This window comes from Silurus meridionalis, chromosome 24 (genome assembly GCF_014805685.1).
Source record: "Silurus meridionalis isolate SWU-2019-XX chromosome 24, ASM1480568v1, whole genome shotgun sequence".
NCBI classification, from domain to species: domain Eukaryota; kingdom Metazoa; phylum Chordata; class Actinopteri; order Siluriformes; family Siluridae; genus Silurus; species Silurus meridionalis.
In genome coordinates this window covers 15,509,044-15,532,902 of record NC_060907.1, presented here as the reverse complement: position 1 = coordinate 15,532,902, position 23,859 = coordinate 15,509,044, and the positions used below count along the sequence as shown (strand labels likewise).

Sequence of the window (23,859 nt, the reverse complement as noted above, 5' to 3'; positions counted from 1 at the left end):
CCCAATGCCTTAACCACTGAGCTACCACCTCCCTCCTGGTGAACAGCAGATTGGACTGGAGAACCAACTTTGACACTGTGTATAAGACGGGGTTGTGCAGACTTTTTATTTCCTGAGGAAGCTCAGATTCTTTAATGTATGCAGTAGGATGCTGGAAATCTTTTATCAGTCTGTTGTGGTAGGTGCTCTTTATAGTGCTGTGGTCTGCTGGGGGAGTAGCATCAGTGCCAGGGATGCAGGCAAAATCAATAAAATCATCCGCAAGGCTGAATACATAATCAGACACACATTGGATAGACTGGAGACAGTGAGGGACAACAGGTCACCGAACAAACTCCTGTCAATCATGGAAAATCCATCCCACCCACTATATGATCCCATGCAGAGGTAGCAGAGTTCATTCTCCAACAGACTGATTCAGGTTCGCTGTCACAAAGAGCGGTTCAGGAAATCATTCCTGCTGTTTCCCATTGCACTGTACAATGACTCGCCTGTACATAATCAGATGCTAATAGTAACATAAACATATCCTCTTATTTACTGTCACTTTATGCACACATACATACACTGACAATTTGCACAATTCATTACTTTATTTTCTTCTTTTGAATTGGCAGTTTGCACTCTTTTTTTATGTAGTATAATCTGCAAAATTGTATTAATTTATATAAATCACAATTACTTAATTACACTCTGTTTTTTCCCCTACTACTATTTGTGTAAGTTGCTGCTGCTGTAACGCAATAATTTCCATCACGGGATCAATAAAGTCTGTCTGCCTGCCTGCCTGCCTGCCTGCCTGTCTGTCTGTCTGTCTGTCTGTCTGTCTGTCTATCTATCTATCTATCTATCTATCTATCTATCTATGAACATGAAGCTCTTGACATTGCTTTTGTGGACGGAGAGCGTATGTATGAGCAATGTTTTACATTTTTACTTTCTTTACTTTTCCAGATCTATGAAAAGCATTTTAGGTGGATTTATAAGTGGATTTAGTTCAAGAAAGACCAGGATTTACTGGCCAGGACAATATAACCTTCTCATATCAATTGTTGTTTTTGTTGTTGTTTTTTTTGAAGGGAAAGAAAAATATAACCCAAAAGAAAGCATGCTTATTAAACCAAGTACTATAAGCCACCACAAAGGGGCAGCAAATACCAGCACAGACATCTCGGGTCAAATGTTTTTTTTTGCCAGTATATCGTCCAGTCAAATACATTTTTAAGCAGTTCAAGTAAGCCTTTGTGTAATAAATGAGAGTTATGGATTATGAATGATCTCTGTGTAGGCTAGTGAAGTCACCTCACCTATGAGTGGCGTGGGCCAGTTACTAAACAACCACCAAAGACACATTTACACACACACACACACACACACACACACACACACACACACACAGCGAGAGAGAGAGGGGGGATTGCTTGCCAATTCCAGGCATTTTAGAGTCGACTCCTTTAAGATGACCTTATGATGCAGAGTCAATTGACTCACTGGAACCGACTCAAAGCGCCGACTCTGTACAATATATTTAGGCAGCATGTCTGATGAACTCAGTGAACCTTCAGTCACATGTCTGCACAAACTAATAATAATTTCTAATTCTACACGATTAAACCGTGATTGTCAAACGCCAAATCGATTACATTTAGAGCTTGTACATTTTAAGCCCATTATTATCACTAGTCAAAAAATAAGAAATAAATACCAAGATGAAATTATTTCAAATAAGACATTTCCTAAGAACAAGATTTGTTTGCTCATTCCTGCTTCAAGTGTGCTGATTCTAATCAAACATTCATCACTTATTAAATATGATTATACTATTAGTAAATATACCTATTTGCAATACATTATAGAAGCCAGTGACAGGCCATGCATTTAACCCCTAGGCTGCCAATGGTGTCCTACCTGTATCAATCCACCTTTTAATACTATCATTATGATGCCTTGACTATAGAAACCATCAATATTATACAACAGAGTATAACAGAACATTCCATCACAGATAGGTATCTCATGCAGCTGCATAAATGCACTTACTAAAGCATGAAACCCAATTAACCCAATTTAACTAGTCTCCTTCCACTGCAGTCACAACAACATACATCATCTCTAGCAGAAGCATCAATAGTAACCTCATAAAATGCCCCCTGGATTTTCTGTGCATTTTTGTGCATTTGTTTTCATATTAATTCTACAGGAAATAAAATGCAAATGTATAAATGAGCTTAACAACTGTTTTGAAGTGTTTTGCATGACCTTTTCTCAAATTGTCCAGCTTTTCTTAAACCAAAATCAATTTCTTCACCTGTGTAAGCCATTATGAAATAAAAAACAGCTTTTAAATCCATATGGATATATTTGAGCTTGTGCAGCTTGCTACAGATGCAGTGGTTGAGCTCTGACTAGTGCGCTGTCTGATCATCCAGTCAACGGACGTGGAAATGCTGACGTTATTAGATGCCTGCTGGATGGCTCTGGAGTCAGCAACTTGTAAACATTGTTAAAGCGACAGCTTCAAGCTACATGGATTTTACGCTGTAAGACTTTGCACTGGTGATCCTGAAGCGCTTATGACAGATTGCTGTACAGCTGAAATCTGATTGGATAGAAACTCTAACCTAAACTTGGTTGTGTGGCACTTGGTTGTGAAAAGGAATGCTTCAAATGAAGAGAATAGGCTCTTGGAGATAATTTAATACATGTTCATAGACAAAATGATATATAACCGTAAATCAGTGATCGTGATAGCATTTAGGCTAGCAGAGAAGGCCTTGCTAGGACTTATGGCCCACTCCTCGATAGAAACGCATAATAATGTAAAAGGTTTAAAAGTAACAAAAACAAAACAAAACACCATAATAGAAGCGAAACATTTTTATTTTCTGATTTTTATGCCCACAGTTTACAATGAATAGTTTCACAACAGGTCTCCAACATGCCTAGTTTTTGACTACTATTAGAAATAATTTGACTTCATTTTCTGTTAATGTTGTTGATAGTGGAGATCAAGTCGTGCCCACTGGCATCTCCTGGCTTCATGGTTTTTTTCTGACTTTATCTGATTACATCTCCTGTGTAGGCACTGAAACGAACGAGTGCAAACATGCTTTAGAGCCGAATGTCCATGTCTTAATGATTGGGTTCGGAGACTCGACTCTTTCCGGGATCGAGTCGCCCTCCTACGCGTTGTTTGGTCGATCAGGTGACGCTGCGTGGTGTGCAGTCTCGCTGTTCTACACACATGCACCAAGAGCACGGATAAAAACCAATACCGCTTTGTGAAGAACAAAGAAAAAGGGAAAAACTTCAGGGTCGCTGAATTTCAGGATCGTCGGGGAGAGAGATCTGCAGGAGAATGTGCGACCGTCGGCTTTTCTTCGTGTTGGCGGCGGCGGCGGCGGCGGTGGCGGTGGTGTCGGTGAGCTCGGCGCTCTCGCTGGAGGTAGGAACGCGATACGGCTGTGTGTGTGTGGACGTGGGCGCGGGCGCGGCGTCCTGCTACAATGTATACAGATCTAATAGTCACAAAATAACAACTATAGGGTTACATTGTGCTTATTTATATACAATAAAGGGCTGGTAGTTCATTTAGTCATAGGATTGGTGTTATTTCACCTCTGATGGTCTTAAAAACTTATACCACATATCCTCGTTGTTGGTGATAAACCCCTGGGATGACTGAAACACAGATTCAAAAGATTTATATATATATATAATAATAGCACCTATTTCAGATGAATATGTTCGGTAATTAAAGGCTAAAGGTTTTTATTTTTTTTATATTTAAATATATATATATTGTTATTATATTACGGCGGATTGTGTGCTGAAAAATCACCCGATTATTTGTATCTCGTTCCCATAAGATGACATGGCGTTCCTGGGAATAAAACGGAATATATTTGTTGCCGTTTCTCTCTGATTAATTGCATTTATTGATTACATCGGAGCATTAATTAATGAAATCAAGTGATTCGAAGCAAATATCTATAAATATAACTATATCGACGAAGCGGACATTAAACCACTACATTTCATATAATGTTTCCCACCCGAGAAGATTGAAACATTGCTGATTAGCACAATGTAGAAGTCTAAAACATGATCTTTATCAGCGTTTCTTTTAAATACCATGGGTTTAATTCGGGGTTGCTGCTCGCACAGAGCTTCTGTCTTAACAATTGCGCAGTAGTCGTCCTGGTTTCATTTATAAATAGCAACGCTGTTAGGGCTGATAAATGCAGTTTGTATAGTCTGAAGGAATTCAAAAGTATCACCAGATCTTCTGCTTCTCTTGTATTTGTATGTTGTAAAAAAAATCTTATATATTTTATAATAATAATCATAAAATAAGGGACTGTTTCGTGAGGAACATGTTTCCCACACAGTCTGCTGTGCACTGGAATAGTTGGATGTAACCTACAGAAGCAAAAATGGCGTCTCTCAGCAAACTGCAGTAAGCTGAGCCTTTGGATTCACTGAGACTCCCAGAAAGAGGACAATAGTATTTACTCTGAAGGTGTAAAGTCTTTTACAAGACCAAATTACCCAACTGTAACAAACCCTAGACTTTGACATGGTATTGTTAATATTGTTGATGCACCCCCAACCCCCGAAACTCAACAAGCTCTGCCATGTCTTTGGCCTCAAATTCAACCATATTGATCAATGCATATTTACTAGATTGTATTGTCCATTCACTACACCATCAACACATCCAAACACCATCAGGGTGAGCAAAACAACAGGCTTTTCACGGCGTTACATTCATTGTTCAACAATGCAACCTGTATACCGAATAGACCTGAACAGTTCGAGTCCAAAGTCGATGAATGTCCATTTGTCCATTGTACATTTCCATGACCTTAATAATAAAAATATGTACATTTTTCATAACACTGGTATTTTAGTGTTTCTTGGGCATTTCTTAGGCTCGTTTGACAAACACAAAATGCACTTTTCATATTGTTTGTATTTAAGTAACAAACTTGGCTCAAACTCGCAACATTAGTACATAATATTGTTGATGTATGGACTATACTCTGTTAGCATAAATCATCCTTAATGCTGACCATTCAGACTGTTAAAAGCACTAAGCCATAGTCAATATCGATAATGCATAATGTGAGATTTATGTTGAAGGAGAGCTAGATAGATTTAAGGTCTTGATTGATCTCCCCCATTTAACTCTTTGTTATAAAATCATTCAACTATAGTTATCTTAACTAGTGAATTTGTTTGTCCAATAGCTTGTCATTATATCATTTTTTTGTAACATGGCCTGGAGATACTTATTTCCCTTTGTTATAAAATGTTTCTTATTACGTAATAGTAAGAATGATTTTCAGGTTGCTTGCTATAATTCAACCTCCTGACTTTTTTCGTAGTAATATGCAGTAACATGTTAAATATGGTTATATTTTATTTACTTATATTAGTTTTGTTCCTTTAAATTTATTATAGAAAACTTGTTTAGCACCAACTGCAGACTTTTGTTGCCAGCCATTAGAAAACCGCATAAACAGTCTTTTATATATTTGCTTTCGACAAATTGTGGCTTTGTTCTGCCTGATCTGCCTCCTCATGTGTTTTCTTTTCAATTACCCTCGTGGTGCACTGCTGTTCATCCGCTTTATTCAGTGCTGTATGGTCTGAAAAGTTCACATTACCTACAGTGGAATGGAAAGCATTCAACGCTGGTCATTGGAAAAGCTCGGTGTTGAATGGGCAGCTTTGTTTGGCTGGAACACGACTTGTCAGCAGGTGAGGGATGTTGTGTCTGCAGGGAAGAGCCGAGCCATGGCCTCCTGCACAATCGCTTTGACCAGCTGCCCAGGATTCATCCAGTCTGCAGTAATGCACCAAAATTAATTTATGATATTTTATTTGTCTCATATTTGGGAGGAAACTGTCCGGGTAGCTCTTGTGCTTTCCGAAGATATTAGCTTGTCGTTATCCGGTTTGGTATGTTGACATGGAGAAGTGCATGGCTAGATAACTATCTAATCAAGTGGATAGTTGTAAGTAAACCATTAAAATGACTAACCCAATTTAAATAGTTACATGGAAAAAAATTGGGATTTAAAATGTTAGTTAGAGAATATATATATATAAAATAAAATAAAACTCTTTATCAGTGCTAGATCTTTAAATGGCTGCAGGTTTTACTCTATTTACATGCCCTGGAGAAAAACCCAAGAGCCTCCAGCAGGTTGTTTCATTGGGTGGATGATGTGATCCATGGTTTATGTCGATTCTCCAGTGGTCCTGCTGCTTTGGCAACGGTGCTGCAACTAAGTGCAATCAACTGTGCAGACATATTATGACAGATGTTTCTTCTTGTGTTAGATGACCTTTGACCTTTACAGTCAGCTGTGACTAGGAAATGTGATTAGTGCAGAGCTTGAAAGCCCCCAGGAGACCCTATTCCACCAGGAAGCCACAGATGGAGTAACCTTGGCACCATGACCTGAATACAGGTTGCAGCATCACAGGTTGTGTGTTATGTGTTCCCTCCTCATTGGATATCAGAGCTCATATTAAAATATTGCTTTCAAGAGATTTATTTTACTTTGCACACAATTTCTTTGTGAATGAAATCAGATTTATGCCGTTATGATTTTACGTCTTCACAAGTTAATCAGTAGAGCATTTTAATGGATCCTCTTCGAAGAGGTGACATTTTCTGTGTAAGTGTATGTTAGCTTTCCAAATATATGGACAAGATAAATATAGATGTATAATAACTATATATTTATGGTGTTTTCGTTGGGTTTTAAATAGTCTTGGTTGTGTTTGAACCCCTCCCTTTGTCCCTTCATCTCTGCATTACATGTTTGTTGTAGCACCCAGGCCATCCCTCAGTGCTCACCCCTATAATTAGTGCTCCCTCGGGTAGAAGTGATGGAGATGATGTTCATGCACCTTTTCATGTTTCTGCTGCTGTTTATTTTCTACTTTATCTCATGATAAATTAACTCCAAGTGTAGCTTTTTTTTATATTTTGTATAGATTGTTTGGTAAGGATTTCTCCAAGTGAATCCCCATGGAAATATCATAATGCATGGTCTAACTCTAGATATAAAACCCATATATCCCAGTTTGTAAGTGAGCCTAATTTTAGAGCACTTGTGAAAGGGTGGAGCAGAGGCCACTTGCTAGCTGTGCAAAACCTTTCCTGCTTCACTTTCCTGTTTTTCGCCTAGGGGAATTTCCTCTGTTTGTTTGACCCCTGGTGGTGCGAAGACAAAAGGTGTTAGTCATTGTCTGTTTTGTGTATGTGTGTTATACGTGCTCATACACAGGTTTTCCCAAAAATCTTCATACATAGCAAATTCTAAACATTTCCAAATCTTCTAAAACTTGTGAATACTCAGTTTATATTATAGATGTATATTTTGTCCAGCCTTTTTCTTAATGTGGACATTAACAATAAATATTCAAGCAGATTCAAGACCAACCAAGAAATGGACATCTACTGAAAAAGGCACAACTGATGTGTTAGCATTCATAGTGCCCTATTTAGAGACACCCTGTAATGTGTGCTTTGCTGAAATCTAACTCTCTGAAGTATAAACTTGAAGTTATATAATTTTAAGCTTAAGTGTGTCACACTACAAACCAGGGAAAAGACATGAACACTATTTTTTGTAAAAGTATAGGTTTTGTGTCAACAAGCTATCCAGAAACCATTAGTGATTATGAGCTTCTGTTGTATTTACATTCTTCTAACAGTGGACACTGTTATTGATTTCAGCAGCTGATCTGTCTGTGGTGAAAATGCATTTACTATTTATGGTGTGAGCAGCCATCTTGGCATGACTTCATACACTGAACTTGGGATTGAGGAATCCTTTGTCTAGAAATCCAAAGTTGGTTTTCCAATTTCTTTTTTCCCCCAAAAGCAGATACAAAAAATATCGGCTTTAAAAGCTTTAGTCATATGCGGCATTATCTGCAAAGACTTGGTGTGACTTCATTCTAACCAAACAGCAGGCACGCCTTATGGTCAACAGAAGGCCAGGATCAGCTGATTAAACTGGTGGAATCAGATGTGGCTCCTGCTTGGTTGAAATGAAAGCGGATCAAGTGGGGGTCTTAATCAGCTCTCTAACTTTCTAGGTCATTAATAAATGTATGGTGTACATAGTTTTAAGAATAAGAACCGTGTTTACTACACATATTGGGACCTTAATGACTCAATTTCCGGCAATATGACTAATACATTTCTCATTTCCTCATCAGTCACTGTAAAATAAACAGATAAAATATTATATCTTCTTCTTCTTCTTTCGGCTGCTCCCATTAGGGGTCGCCACAGCGGATCATCCGTCTCAGATAAAATATTATATACATTTACAGAATGTATATAATATTTTATCTGAGACGGATGATCCGCTGTGGCGCCACAGTATATCGTTATACTTCAAGCAGGATTTTAGGCTAGCTAGTGCATTTTATGAAGTCATAATACTCAATACAAGTTGACATCTAATACAGTTAAAAATCACTAATATAAGTAATTATTTGAGAACTACAATATGCTAGAGTCTAGCACTAGCGCTAGACTACAATGATTGCTAGACTAAGTGTTAGGGTTCGTTCGACATTGATTATTTTTTTTAGCTGAAAGCCACTAGAAAATGTGACTTAATTTCCAGTGAAGAAACAGTTTGTATTGCTAGATTTTGCAGTGCATTTTGTGGTGTTGTTTTTTTAGCTAGCAAATATTCCAGTGCACTGCAAGGGAAAGGTTTTATGATTGAGACAGCCCTTAAAATGGCCGATTTTCTGAACAGACCTCTGACTACTGTACCAGGCAGGTGATTGAGACATCGCAGCTGCAGGGGAAAAAAAAAAAAAGAGCTAATTTGAGGTGCTGCAGTCCTGGTGCTTTTTCACTACAGAACAGGCAGTTGAAAATTCTTAATATATTTTATTAGCAGAATTAACCAATATACGATGTGCTATGATCCCTTAGCTACAAAAAAGGTTTATTCCAGCGTTCCAGATTAAAAGCGTGCAATCATACAAACCAAAGCAGCTGACTTCAGATAACTGATAGAGATAACAAAACCCCTTCATCCACCTCTCTGTACTCACACACTAAACAGCTTGACTTATGTTTCACCGCAGTGACCGTGGAGGTCAGACAGCGGGCACGGTAGCATTTCTTGGAAATAGTCAATGTTGCTGTCCTGTGTCCTTGCAGTATTAGGATCCATCTTCTCTTATCTGTCTTAGACTTCGAAATGAACGTGGAGTTCTTCAGAGTTTGTTTGTATTTTGTGTAATCTTTATTACGGTGCGTCTGTGTGTTATGTTCAAAGTGTGGTTTATATTTATGATAAAATATGTTCCAGACACCATATAGCACAATGATAAAGAGAAAAGCACCTTTCCTTTGAGTGACTGTGTTTTAGAACTGAACCTGGTATAGTCTAAACAGTGACTGTAATAAACAGAAGACCAGCGTCAAACATTATTTCAGATTAATCTAACAGTCTAAACATTCACACACATTTTTAACCACCATTTAAAAAACATTTGACATGAATGGCTATTTTGAGAACTGTGTCTGCTGAAAGTTTTAGTTTCTTCAGTATTAAAGAGCAGTGGTAGAGTTCTTCAGTTATATTTTTTTATAAAAATATAACTAACCATTTTTCTAGACGCTTCGAACATCCAACATCTACCTGTTTCAAATAATAGAGCATCCAATTTTGTTTGCTGTTTAATGCAGTAATTCATTTTCTATTGGATCTTATTAAAGGTATCTCTGGCATTTCCACAGATTTATGCTCAGTAATGCACCTGGTGCAGATTTAAGGCTAACTGAAATTCCTCAGATTTTTAGACCAAAATGCTAAAGCAAAAATGCTAGTTGGCTTTGTGCAAATGGGCAACCACGAGAACACAAATAGCCATCAAAACCCCCTCTTCCAAATAGAACTGTGAGGGGCGGGACAATTGATTTATTGTGCAGCACTGACATGACATTTAGTTGGGGGTTGGTGCGTCAGCAGGCCTTGTCTGTGGTAACTCCCAGCTTTACTGTCTTTGTTGTCCATGTTGGTTCACATGGTGTGTATCGGCGGGATGGTGAAGGGCCGAGTGGAATGTTGGCAAATGGGGCGAAAAGGAAACGAGAGACTGATCACCCTGTAATCACTGCACTGCACATCCACCCTGGGGATCCGGTCGAGGCAACCGGCAGCGGATATTATTTTGCGCGCGTGCACACACACACACACACACACACAGGCACACCAAGAAGGCTTATCAGAACTGCAAGTGTGTTTTTATTATCTACCTCAAGCAGACCTAACCCTCTGTCTGAACCCACTATTTGCTTTTTTTTCTAACTGAGAGATTTATTGCTTTTATTTTTTTTATTACTCTGTTTTTTTGTTTGTTTTAACAGCGTACTTTTCTAGACTTTAGATAAAACTCACAAGTTTTCTTTCAGGAAGATTATTTGTTTTGCCTCCTCACAAATTCCAAGCCCTTCACTTACACTGAAAGTGCAAAGCCGGTGACCGAGATGTTCTGCGCTCCATCAGCTTTTATGATGCTCAGAACATTTGGTTCCTTAATAGCACCATCACACTGGTTGCTGCAAGTATCGCTTTTCTCTCACGGCATCCAATTTTTCTTCCTCTGAAAAACCGACAGCTTTCATGTTCATGGTTAAACATGACCCTAGTCTTTAAAGCTGTAGCAGTGAATTACACAATAAGGCTTTTGCATGCAAATGTGATAAAATGCTCGAGCACAGCAGATGGTTGGGAAATTCCTCATGTTTTAAGTGTCCCTTTCCCTAACAATCACCAATGTGTCCGATTGTAGTCTATACAACCTTCAATAGTGTCTTGTCTTCAAGGCCATAGTTTCAAACAGGGCACTACATTTTTCCAGATGTTGCTGAAGACCACAGAAAAATAACTTCCTTCTAAATGCAGCCAGAATGGCACTACAGATGGGTCATCAGTTCGGAAAAGTCGCACTCTAAAACCTGAGCACACACCTCCACCGTAATTGGCCAGCAGAGACTTGTAAATGAATGGCATGCGCAAACGTGTGGGAGGTCTGTCAGCATGTCTCACGTGTCCCTTACGCCCATCTCAAAATATTGATCTTTGCAAATGTATTCCTTGCATTTCCAGTAGTGAGCTAGAATCAAGCAGCTTTTAAATACGGAATCTGTTTCATGAGATGTAGTGGAGATGAATGCTACATCATTCTGTAATGTATTATACATTCCACATGTGTTCAGTGGGGTTGAGATCAGGGCTTTCTGCAAGACTTTATAAAAGGAACAGGAGGGAATAATAATCGGAATATATCATTTATAATAATAGGAATAAATGGAATAGGGTTCAGGCCCTGTGGTTACAAATTTTTGATCAGTAGTGTCCAATCAAGCAGAAGCAGTTTTTTCTGGCCACTTGTTTGCAAACCTTGGCCTATACAGTGTACTGATACTGATAATATTCATATAAAATAATTTGCTTAACTAGGAGCCAAGAAGACCCCCATTCCTGTGAAGGAATTTTGGTTTGAGGTGGCAGATTTTTTTTATATATCATTGGTTAAATTTTTCTTTTTTTAGTGTAATTTCTATTTTAGTGTATGCATTAAAAAGTTAAATTGCACATAATGCTTGGAAGGAAAATTGGTATGTGTTCAAGAAAAAAATTAACTAAAGGTCACAGGCTGTTAATAGGGTCTGGGTTTTTTTTGGTTTTTTTGTATTCTAAACAAGGAAGTTTAAGGCTTTTTTGATTATTAACTTAAACCAGATGACTCATGATTCTAAGCTTTTCTTTGTACTTTTCTTTTTTTCCATCATCGTTATAAAAGATTCATAATCATACTCAGAAAAAAATGTGCACTTGTCTTTGGACTCAGCAGTTTATTAATACAGATATGGCATTGTTTAGGCCTTTTATGGAATCGCAATTACACTCTCCTACATTATGGGGACACTTCATTGCAGTTTATTTGGTCAGTCATCACATTACAGTTTCCAGCCGCCTTTTAATCTGCAGCACAGATAAATTAACAAAATGTTTTACTTTTGTCCATTTTTTTTAATGGAAGTGTCAATGCCAGAGTCCTGTGCTATTAGAATCCTCTATCAGGGAGAGGCAGGTTTGGGCTTGTAGTCTTTATCTGATTGCCTCAAGAGCTTTGAACATCAAGAACAATCTGATTGGCTCCACAGTGACACAGACCAGAGGGGGAAAAGGAATTAGCAGAAAGTAAGCAGATAGCTGAGACAGAATCTCAGTAACAGGAAGCAGTGGTTATGTCAACTTCAGTTTTGCCAGTTCAGCACTGCTTTTCTTAAACCTCTTTGTTAATGAGCAAAAATAGCATGAACTGAAGCACAAATACATAGTCATGAAATGAAATCAAAGTGAATGGATACAATTTACTGTAGTTTGTTCATAAAATATAGGGACTATATAGACATAGAATTTGTGGGGGGTTTTGTTTTCCATTTAATTTGCACAGAACCACAGAAAGAAACATGAAGACAGTGTTAAAATGTTTGGCTTGAGCTTGATATTGTACATCTACTGAAATACTGTCTGGCACCGTGTGCTGTATGATTATTTTGGTATATGTTAAACACAAGGCTGTGTTATTACAATTAAATGTAAAGCCATTACACTCAAATTGCTGTAATGCTTATAAGCAGTTTGCCTGTAAATACTATGAAAGGCTTTCACATTAATAGCAAGGCTTCAAGTGATGTAAATCATACACAGACAAACAGAAGAAAACTGTAAATAAAGTCTAATGAATATAAGTGTATCTTGTGGGTTGTTGGACCACTTTACAAAGGTTGCTGATGTTTGTGTGGCTTAAATTCAAGCCAGTGTGTACTGCTAAAATAAAATGGTTAACTGCATGTTATTATATTAACTGCAGTTAGCATATTATCATACGACAACTTGTTAAGCCATGTCAGGTCTTGCTAGCCTAGACACAAAATAATTTGTCCGAAGCAGAAACGAATATGAAAAATAACAGTAATTCATTTTGAAAAAGGAAACTTTAAAAACTAATAATATAGCATTAAATGGGAAATGTGGTAAAGGTTAATGGTCTTCTATTACAAACCGCTAAGCACATTTTCAGGTGAACAGTAGTTTACAATGTAAAACTATGCCATTAACTGTCATTTGCTTTCACTAATTCATATAGGTTGCATTCTGAACCCATGAAAATGAGAACTGAATGAATCAACAATGAAAATGCGCTAATATTTCAAGAGAGTGTCTCCCAATAGTTTAGAGTTTCGGCCTTTTCAGCCGAATGCGGTTTAGCTTGAATAAGTTCCATTTCACTCTGTGATCCTTTTGGCATTTCAGCAAAGATTAAAGTATAGAGTTACTTTCCTAAAGTACAGCTTCTCTGTGAGAAGTGCAAGGTATCGACTTGCACCATTCCTGAACCTTTGCCGAGTATAATTAGTTATCGATTAGCACCTAAAGGTGCTAGTGTTGTTTCTTTGGGTTGAAGCGATCGACTTGTGCATGCATATGGTGGTATTTGTGGTGTTATTTTGATATGTTGGTTTCGAAATACTGAAATTAGGAGCAGGTTAAGAGGTGTGTGCGGGACCTGTGTAAAATTGCGATAAAAATGAATAGTATGGAGCAGAATAGAGCAGCTCTTGCTTTTTTTTTAATCGCATCTTGTGGATCCCTGATGCTTTTCCGTGCCTATAAGTTCCAGAGTGTCAGTAAGTGTGTGTGTGTGTGTGTGTGTGTGTGTGTGTGTGTGTGTGTGTGTGTGTGTGTGCACATGTGCGATCTGAAAAGTATTTTCACTGTAGATTTGGATGACCTTGAAGGACTTTAGTTGCAAATCCTAATAAGTAGCTGTGTGTGTGTGTGTGTGTGTCAGTCACATGGTTCTCAAAGTCCACTCCATTCCTACCAAAGATGTTTAACAAAAGATTTGTTGTTCTCTTGCCAGCACATCCAGTCTCCTAAAATGATTAAGTAACACAAAAACATTACCTTACCCCCTTTCTTCCCATCTTCACCTTCCCTCGCCCTGTTTTCTTCGACAACACAATGCCGTCTTTGAGTGGCTTTTTATTCTGGCAACATTCACGTTCACAAAAGAATTCTTTCACAGGCATTACACACAAAAGCGAAATCGAAATACTACACCCAGTGAGAAAGGAGTTTAGGGAAGTTTAGGTTTGTAACTTTGATGGTGAACTTTCTTAGGCCTTTTTTCAGATCACTGTGTGTTTGTCTCAGTCCTGCCCTCTGTAGCCTGCCAGCAGCTTGTACAAAGCTGGTACAGGAATTAATCCTGTTGACAGCAGGCTTTCTCTTCCTTTACTAATCACATTAGTGTTTTTTTCTCATTTATCCAACTGGTGTTCAGAGACCCAAGTGGCCCCTGTAGTGCTGGTGGGCTCTGTGTTGGAACACGTTGTAATGAAATTCTAATGATATTTGCACCATCCGTAAGTAGGTCATTGTATTGTGTATACCGATATCGTAGCTCATCTCGGCGCTATGGTTTAGCGAGGGACTTGGTTTTCCTTCCAGCTTTTGCTGTAATAGACTTTTTCCAGAATATTAGAAATAGCTGAACAAAAATTGCATCTGTGAGTGTGTTGTGAGTGTGTGTGTGTGTGTGTGTGTGTGTGTGTGTGTGTGTGTGTGTGTGTGTGTGTATGTGTGTGTATGTATGGAAGCAGCAGGGGAAAAACACGACCTTGTAATACTCTTTAATCATTAAATAATGCAATGGAAAATATAAGTAAGCCTTTTCCAAGCACGGAAAAATCACAAAAAGTCCACCCAGCACAAGGAAAATTTTATGCAGTGCCGCAATAGGAAAATCGTTTTTCTTTTGTCCTATAAGTGTTTTATGTGTTGCCTGTTATATTTTAGCCCCAGTGCACAGCCTAAAAATTGCACATCTGTGTAATATTGCTCTTTGTGTCAAAATACTGCCAGATGTGTCGTTTGCTTTTTCTTATGTCGACATTTGCCTGAGAAGTGAACTTAATATTTAAATTGCGTCAAACTGGTTATTTTAATACACATACACGGGCCTAGTTTGAATCATGAGTCATTTTTGAGTTTGTAGCATTATAAATACTTTTTTTTCAGCGCAAGGTATATGCTACCTTAAAATAGGTAACTTAAAATAATTCATGATTCAAACGGAGGACAATGTGGAAATGCTGCAGAAAAACGACAAGAAAAAGCGACACGCACAAGCTTTCCAGAGTGCACCGTTTTTCTGCAGCACTTCGGCACTGTCCTCCACTTGAATCGTGGATTATTTTAAGTTGTTCTTCCTACACTTCGGCTAAATTACATTTTATTCAGTCAGCGCAAGGTTTCATATAGACATTGAGAACATTATCTCAGCATCCAAGCAGACTTTAATGCTGTATGTTTAAGCCAAGATTGTGTTTTGATTCCCGGTTTCCGCAGAGTTGGGTTTGTTGGCAGGATTTTATGCATCTCGGGGATTTGGTGATGGTAAATTGAGTGCCCGAGGGCAGACCTGAATTGCAGCAAACAAAATCTAGTATTTTCTGGAACTAGGCCAGTGAACACAACTGAGGAGTGTCTTATGTTCTGAGTGTGTTGTGTTGTGCAAGTCTGTGAACCTGACAGATGATTAAAGAAGGAAGGGAGAACATTCTGACACTGCATACAATTACGCTTGATAAGATGGGTGGGTAGGGCGCAGGAGCATGATTAAACAGTGATGTTCATCCGGCTTGTCCCAATTTTACTCGCTCTTGCGCGATTTAGCGTTGGGTGTGCTATGAGTAACGCAGAACACGCCCACTAATTTCCTTTCTACTCCCATATGAACCCAGACATTGGTATGTGTGGACAGGTAACATGATGAATAACATTATCCTAAGGCCACATAAATATGGATCATTTTGATGGCATTAGGGAGGGTCAGATTAAATAAGGTAACTGCACATTCTTAAACATGCCCTGGCAATTTATTTTTTGACTTTATAGTCTAACTAACGGTTTCAAACCTGCCATCCAGTAATATGAGTCATACAGTTATTTCTACAGAAATAACAGTAGTCTGTATATTTACCTGCTCAGCCCTGTTTATGTAGCGCCTGTGTTTTGTGGTGGTTGTGAAATCAGATTTCCCCTTTGGGGATTAATAAACTACTCTGTACTCCACTTTTATGCTTTATATGTTTTAATTGTTATAACGTTTTAACATTTGGTCAAAATGTGTTTTCAGATGCCGTCAAAAGAAGAACCAGGTTTACTGGCTGAGCCGCAGGTAGCCATGTTTTGCGAGAAGCTCAATATGCACATGAACATCCAGAGTGGCAAGTGGGAACCAGACCCTTCAGGCACCAAGAGCTGCGTAAACACCAAAGAGGGCATCCTGCAGTACTGCCAAGAGGTAAGAGCCCGAGCATACAGACATACTGTATATTTGAAAAAGAATTATAATTATAAAGGAAGCTACAAACGGCTTAAAACATAAAAATGTGGAAATGGGTGGTGATGCAAAACCCTAAGGAAATAAGAGGATATCAAGATAGGTGGGGATATGGTTTAGTAATGGGTGGCACACCTAAATCAGGACATAAAGGCTGATGAGTCAGGTTAGAAATAATATATCCATAAAGGATTAGAATGTTTTGTGATTTTTCTTTGAAGAGGGTAAATGTCGAACACATTACACAAAATAGAGTGATAGAAAGTAATTAGTGTGGTTGTAAGTTACTGGTGTATATTTACCATATGAAATGTACCTTGAAATGTGCGTGACTTCCTGTCTGTCGTCCCTCAGGTCTACCCTGATCTGCAGATCACAAACGTGGTGGAAGCCAATCAGCCTGTCAGCATCCCGAACTGGTGCAAGAAGGGTCGGAAGCAGTGCCGCAGTCATGTGCACATTGTAGTGCCTTACCGCTGCCTTGGTGTGTATGCACTTGTGTGCATCTGTGCATGTGTGCCTTTGCTTTTTTTGTATAATTACAGCAAATAAGCATATAATAGGGGACAGGTAGCTCATTGGTTAAAGCTTTGGGTTACTGGTTGGAAGGTTGGGTGTTCAAGCCCCAGTATTTCCAAGCTGCCACCCTTAGGGCCCCTAAGCAAGGCCCTTAACCCTCTGTGCTCCAGGGGTGCTGTAGCATTGATGACCCTGCACTCTGACCCCAGCTTCCTAAATGCCTGGTATTTGTGAAGATATAACATATTTCCCTGTGGGAACAATAAAGTATACTTTAATTGCATCACTTGCATGATGAGTAACATGTTAAATGACTAATGTTGTGCTTTTGTACCATTAACCTGCACATATACAAATTAATACAAACAGTTATAATTGTCTGGTTCCAAAACTATTTTTTATTTCTAGTTAGTGGTAGATAATTTCACCTTTAGTATCATAAAGTAGTTTCAGTTGTACTGATGGTAAATCAAAAGTCATTTTTTGTGTCTGTGAGTCATCCATAGGTACACAGTTGACAGAATGTTTATTGTTTGTGATTCTGTGTGCAGTGGGTGAATTTGTAAGTGACGCTTTGTTGGTTCCTGATAAGTGCAAGTTCCTGCACCAGGAGCGGATGGACAAGTGTGAAAGTCACCTGCACTGGCACACAGTAGCCAAAGAGGTGTGTTGAACTTCCTACTTTTAACAGATAATTGCATAGAAAGACTATTATAAATCTTAGGACTTGTGTACTTCAAATTAAAATGTGGTATGTGCAAATTTACATTCAGGTTTATTAAATAAATGTATATATTTCAAATAACCTCCATAGAGTTTACTTCTTGTAAAGTGTAAAATATAAACTATCACAAATTGAACTTGAATTGAACAAATTGAACAAAAGTAGTTGTTTAGGGTTTAAAAATGAGCTGGTTTTATTATCTGTAGTTTGCAGACCATCCTATTCCACCTTTAGTCCACATTTGCTGTTATAATAACTTCCACTCTTCTGGGAAGATGACCCACTGGATTTTCCAGTGTGGTTGTGGATATTTGTGTTTATTCAGCCACAAGGGTGTTAGTAAAACCAGCTATGGCTATGAAATTCTTTGACACTTTAGGAACCGATTTACATTTAACCAAACTGTGTGCATTTATCTTTCCTTTACTGACTTATTGAAAAGATCCTAATATTTTGGTATGCTCAATTTGATTCTTTTCTCTGAACAATGTCACATTTTATAAATTTTTGGAGAGCTGTACTTTATGGACACGAGTATTGGGACACCTGACTTCTCCAGCTATATATGGTTCTTCCCCAAAATGTTACCACACAATTGTACAGGATCTTTGAATCATAAAACTTTCCTTACTACGAGACCCAAACCTGTTCCAGCATTACAATGCCCCCGTTGCAAAAGCCAGCTACATGAAGATATGGTTTACAATCGGTTGGAGTGGAAGATTTACCCTACTGAACACCTTTGGAATGAATTTGAACCCTGATATTTTACTAGAGTCGTTGTGGCTGAATGAGCAAAATGTCCATAAGCATCCATAAAAATCTAGTGGAACATCTTTCCAGAAAAGTGGAGGTTATTATTACAGCAGTGTGGAATGGCATGTCCTAACAGCACATATGATTCTTATGGTCAGCTGTCCACATACTTGTCTATGTGGTGTACGCCTTATAGAAATGGCATAATCTTTTGCAGTTCTGATCTGCAATCAGATATCAGCTTCCAAACAGTCATGCTCCTCAGTCTGAACAAAATCTATATTTCACTTTTAGTGCTAGTCAGGATGCTGTAATATTTGCTTCTGCTTGTGACACATGCAAAAGAGCTGATATTTTCATCAATTTTTCATATTTCATAAGAGCTTTATTTTGGTCTGGGTCACCATGGATACAGTTGTTGATACTGGGCCCACTGTGGCAGAATTTACCACAATTCAGTTTGGTGTTTATTATATGCACATTCCCACAGATTAAAGCATTCTGACACACATCTCTTTGTTCTAAACGAATTTCTGTGAATTACCCCAGTAACCATTATTGAGCATCTCCAATAAGCAATATCAGCCAATTACGCTTATTAAATCAGTGCCATGAATAATTCTCATAACCCCAGTAGATAAAATTTCGAGCTTATTGCTGCCGCAAGCCCGTGTTTGCACTTCCCACAGTAAGCATTAGAATAAATTATCTTGAAGCGAATTAAATGCTATCGAATCTGTCACACTCAATGTTCTCCATCGTTTTTCATCCTCCCTCTAGTCTTGCAGCGATCATACAATGAACCTACACGATTATGGGATGTTGTTACCGTGTGCCATCGATCGCTTCCGTGGTGTGGAGTTTGTATGCTGCCCGGTGGAGACTGAGCAGGAGAAGGATGACGTGGAAGCAGAGGAGGACGATTCAGATGTTTGGTGGGGAGGAGCCGAGACAGACTATTCTGATAACAGGTGCTTTCACACACTTGACCTGCAGACACACAAATTGTAGACAAATTGCCAAATCTCTCACCAATCACTGAGACCATTTTTATTAAAACACCATTTCAAATGGGTTGCTTTTCATTATATTAAACTTAATACAAATTAAATGCATCTTCTAGCATGACGCGGGAGGCGGGGCAAGCAGAGCAGACAGAGGCGGAGCCTGCAGTGGCTGAGGATGATGAAGTTATTGAAGATGAAGAGGAGATTCTAGATAATGACCCAGATGGTGATGGAGAGGAGGAGGAGGAGGAAGAGGAAGATGATGAGATGATCGATGAACGCACAGAGAACGAACAGACCACTAGCATCGCCATGACCACCACTACTACCACCACGACTGAGTCGGTCGAAGAAGTGGTCCGTGGTAAGAAATGCAGTGTATATCAGAATGTGTCTTGTGTATACCTCCACATGTAAATGGATAAGAATAAAAAAGAAAAAAAAAAGTGTTCAAACCTACAAAACATTGATAGCCCTTGGTTGTGTGTGCTCTCTCAGAAGTGTGTTGGGCGAATGCAGAGACTGGGCCGTGCAGGGCCATGTTGCCCCGCTGGTATTTTGTGAAAGAAGAGGGTCGCTGTGCTCCCTTCATCTATGGGGGCTGCGGAGGCAACCGTAATAACTTTGAGTCCGAGGAATACTGCCAGTCTGTCTGCGGTGGTGCGTGTAAGTCACGAGTGTGTATAGACGTGCAAGATGTCTCTCCAAGCCTACCGTCCTCCTTGCTAATCTTCCTCACACTGCTCGCTCACACACTTTTTGCGTGCCTTCTTTCTGGTATTTACTGTTTCCAAGGTGTGGAATTTGAATTGCATCTTCAACACACACACACACACACACACACACACATACACATGCACTGAGTCAGCATCCACGCACCATATGTCGCCCGCCTTGTTCTTCTTGCTTTCTCACACACGCACAATGTCGGCCTCTCACTGTGTGCACCCGAGGGATGCGAGATGACACACTAGCACTTCGATCACTGTATATTTCACACTCGTTCAGTCACAGCTTGTGTAATCGATGACAAAGATGCTTGGCGCATTCTCTGTCTAACACAGGCTGAAGCTCGCAGATGAGCACGTGTCTTTGCATGTTGGGCTTCTTTGATTGCAATGATGATTAGTTACTCACAAAACGCTTATGTGCTCAGGCTGAAAGTAAAAATTTCAATTCATATACTGTTTACATTTTCAAGTTATAATACTGAGTTTGAAAAGCAAAAAAAAAAAAACGTAAATAACTTGTGACCGGATGTCATGAAAAGGATCTAAATAAATGCACTTTAAGGTTTACCTTATTTGTATACTTTTTATCCTAAAAACAAACAATATATATGCACAAAGTGTGATATTATGCATTTAAAAAAAATCTGTGACTGCATGTCAAATGTAAAAAAAAAAAAAAAAATTCTGGTTGAAATAAGGTTTTGGGCCACCAGAACAGTTTTAATGATGCTAAGTATAGACTGTACACCTCACTGGAACATTTTTCTCATTTGGCAATGTGTAAATAATGGTGGATAGCACTATCTAACACAGTGATCCAAAAATATCTCATTAGTTTCCAGCTGGATTGAGATTTGGTGACTGTGAAGGTCATAGCACATGATTTGCATCATTTTCAACCCATTCAAATCATCCAGTAAGCTCTCCTGCTCTGTGGATTGGAGGTGGGGCAGAGTTGTTTTGTTGGAGATCACATTTTTTTAATTATTTATTAGGAGCACTATATTAACACTCTAGGGTCCCATTTTGCTCTCCGAGCAGCCACAGTTTTTCAGTATGTTGTAAACATACATTTGAGTTTCTGGTTCATGTGGCTCTGATTGCATCATGAAATCCCTGCAGATTTTTAGGTGCACTGTTTATGCTGTGAATTTCCTGTTCTACCACATCCTAAAGGAGTGATTTTAGAATTTAGGTTCAGTAACAAGAGCGTGTTCCCAGTGCAGCTTCAGGTCTCTGCTCTTGGCTGACTGGTGGAAATCAATATACATTTACATTTACATTTGCGGCATTTAGCAGACGCCCTTATCCAGAGCGACTTACAATAAGTGCTATAATATGGTTGTAGCAAAGGAATTCTGCAGTTGTAGCTCATCTGCTTTTCTATACTTTGAGATGCTTTTCTGTTCACAACAGTCATACAGAGTGACTGTCTGAGTTTCAGTAACCTTTTCAGTCTGGCCATTCTTCATTGATCTCTCTCATCAACAAGGCAGTTTTTTTTCCCTGGCTTCTGACTCGAAGTTTTTTCTTTATTAAACTATTCTGGGTAATTGTTTTTAAATGGTTGTGCATGAAAATCCTAAAATATCAGCCTTTGTTGTAAAAATAAATAAATAAATAAATAAATTGGCCCATCTCAGACCAACAAATACCAACCAAGGGGTCAAAATAACCACATAATCACATTTATTTTCCATTCCGATGGTTGTTGCCAAAAATACCCTAAGCCGTGTTTGTATGATTTTCAAACATTTTACTGCTGCCACATAATAATTATATAAACGCATGAATGACTTGGTGTTCATGTTCTTAAAGTGTGTAGGTGGGTGCAAACCATTTAATTGTGTAATAATTCCACCGATTTTAAATTAAGGTTAAGTTTGTGCATATTGGCATAACCTTCCCCTGTTATGTGAAAGGCTGATCTTTTCTGGTTTGAATGATACATGTTATTTCCCTGCAAACTTCTTGATACTTTGAATCAGTTTGAACACTCAAGGGCATATTATGACATCATTAAGAAAACGTGTCCTTTGTGCTTTTCATTATTTGAAGCCATTAGCATGTTAATGAGGTGCAGTTAAATGATTAGGCAGGATAACAACAAGAATGCAAAGATTTAAGCTTGCAGATGATAATGGCCTGGACTCAGGTGCTGTAATATGAATCCACATTGATTTCTATGCTTATGCTGTAAAGTAGAGATATGTGTGGTGTGGTTGTTTTTTTTTTAGCATCTTTTACACTCGGCAGGATGCTAATTAAAGTTTTGTCACTTCAGGTTGCTTGCATTTCACTTTTTGACATGGTGGATCTCATTACTTGGGGGGCTGTTTTCAAACTAATTTTCCTGTTTCCCCTTTTTAACCCGTCTCTTGCAATGACTAATGTGCTTACAGCTGCCGACATGATATCTTGTTGCTCCTGGCAACAAGTTCTCTAACATACTCTAAGATAATCACCTTATTGTTTATTTCTCTTTTCCCCCCCTTTTTTATCTGCCGTCTCTCCATTTCATCTAACACTTCTCTCTCTGTCCATCCGCAGTGCCCACCACTTCTCCAAGCTCTCCAGACGCAGTAGACCGCTACCTGGAGACGCCTGCAGATGAGAATGAGCATGCACATTTCCAGAAGGCCAAAGAGAGTCTGGAAGCCAAACATCGTGAGAGAATGTCTCAGGTGAGAGAAAAAGGAAATAGGGATTGCTCCGAATTTTAGTACCATTTTATTTCATTCCAGATCTACTATCTACTGCTGAGGTGAATCTCTATTATAAAGTTATATTACTGCTAGCCTGCAGCAAAGATTTGCTAGACCTGAGATTAAGCCATGATTAATGTGTCGGGAATGGATTTATAAGTAGAGACATGCCTCAGTAAGCTTGGCATTTGTGTGGGTGGGTGTAGTTAGAAGATTAAAACTGTATTATATTTGCACTTAGTATTTACATTGACATATTTCATATAAAAAGAATCACTACATAAAACTTTATTGTTTAGAGCTAGAAAGAAAAGAGAATGAGTTACAGAAAGAGAGAGACAGACAGGTGAAGAGAGGGTAGGCGGTCTGAGATAGCAGATGGACAGGTAGGTTATGGTTGTTTTACAAATGACTTGAAGGTAGAATCAAGCTTGTGTATTGTCCAGCCTCGTGTCTGTCTAATAGAAGTTGAATGTTTGTATAATTGAAATTGAATTAACATTAAATTCAGATTTTTTTTTGCTTACCTTTTTGCTTGTAACGTCTACTTTAGGGGCATTTAATTCATACAGATGAATATGAAAGAAGACATTGAAGGGCATCATGGTCATAGAGCGCTACTTTTTTTTTCAAAATCAGTGTTGGTATGAATCAGAAATGGATTTAAGTTATCACATAGGATTTTTTTCTGGGAAATTGTTAACCCAGTGGAAATCAAATGCAACTATAAATGTGTAAAGATAAACAAAGATTGGGCAGAACAGCATAGGGTTTTTTGCCTCACTGCTCCTGGACTTGTCTGTGTGGAGTTTCAGATGTTTTACCCATGTACACAAGGGCTTCTAGATTGGTCACTGAATGAGGTAGTCAGAAAAGTGGACATGCAGCGCAAGATGTCGTGTCAAATGCCCCATTAAGCGCTCTCTTTTCCATGA

The 23,859-nt window shown here is 38.6% G+C and overlaps 1 protein-coding gene across 2 annotated transcripts in view; it reads left to right on the top strand.

Annotated features, from left to right (window-relative positions):
- The first annotated feature begins 3,180 nt into the window (after positions 1-3,180).
- The window catches only part of appa (amyloid beta (A4) precursor protein a), a 29,971-nt gene continuing 9,292 nt past the window's right edge, over positions 3,181-23,859 (top strand). Inside the window, exons 1-8 of one of the 2 annotated variants that reach the window (XM_046838380.1) lie at positions 3,181-3,445; positions 16,276-16,443; positions 16,837-16,966; positions 17,553-17,665; positions 19,262-19,452; positions 19,605-19,852; positions 19,987-20,154; positions 22,770-22,903. In XM_046838380.1, the coding sequence (XP_046694336.1) occupies positions 3,359-3,445; positions 16,276-16,443; positions 16,837-16,966; positions 17,553-17,665; positions 19,262-19,452; positions 19,605-19,852; positions 19,987-20,154; positions 22,770-22,903 (1,239 nt within the window). In that variant the 5' untranslated portion in view covers positions 3,181-3,358. The remainder of the gene's footprint in view (positions 3,446-16,275; positions 16,444-16,836; positions 16,967-17,552; positions 17,666-19,261; positions 19,453-19,604; positions 19,853-19,986; positions 20,155-22,769; positions 22,904-23,859) is intronic. The other variant, XM_046838381.1, reaches the window with a different exon arrangement.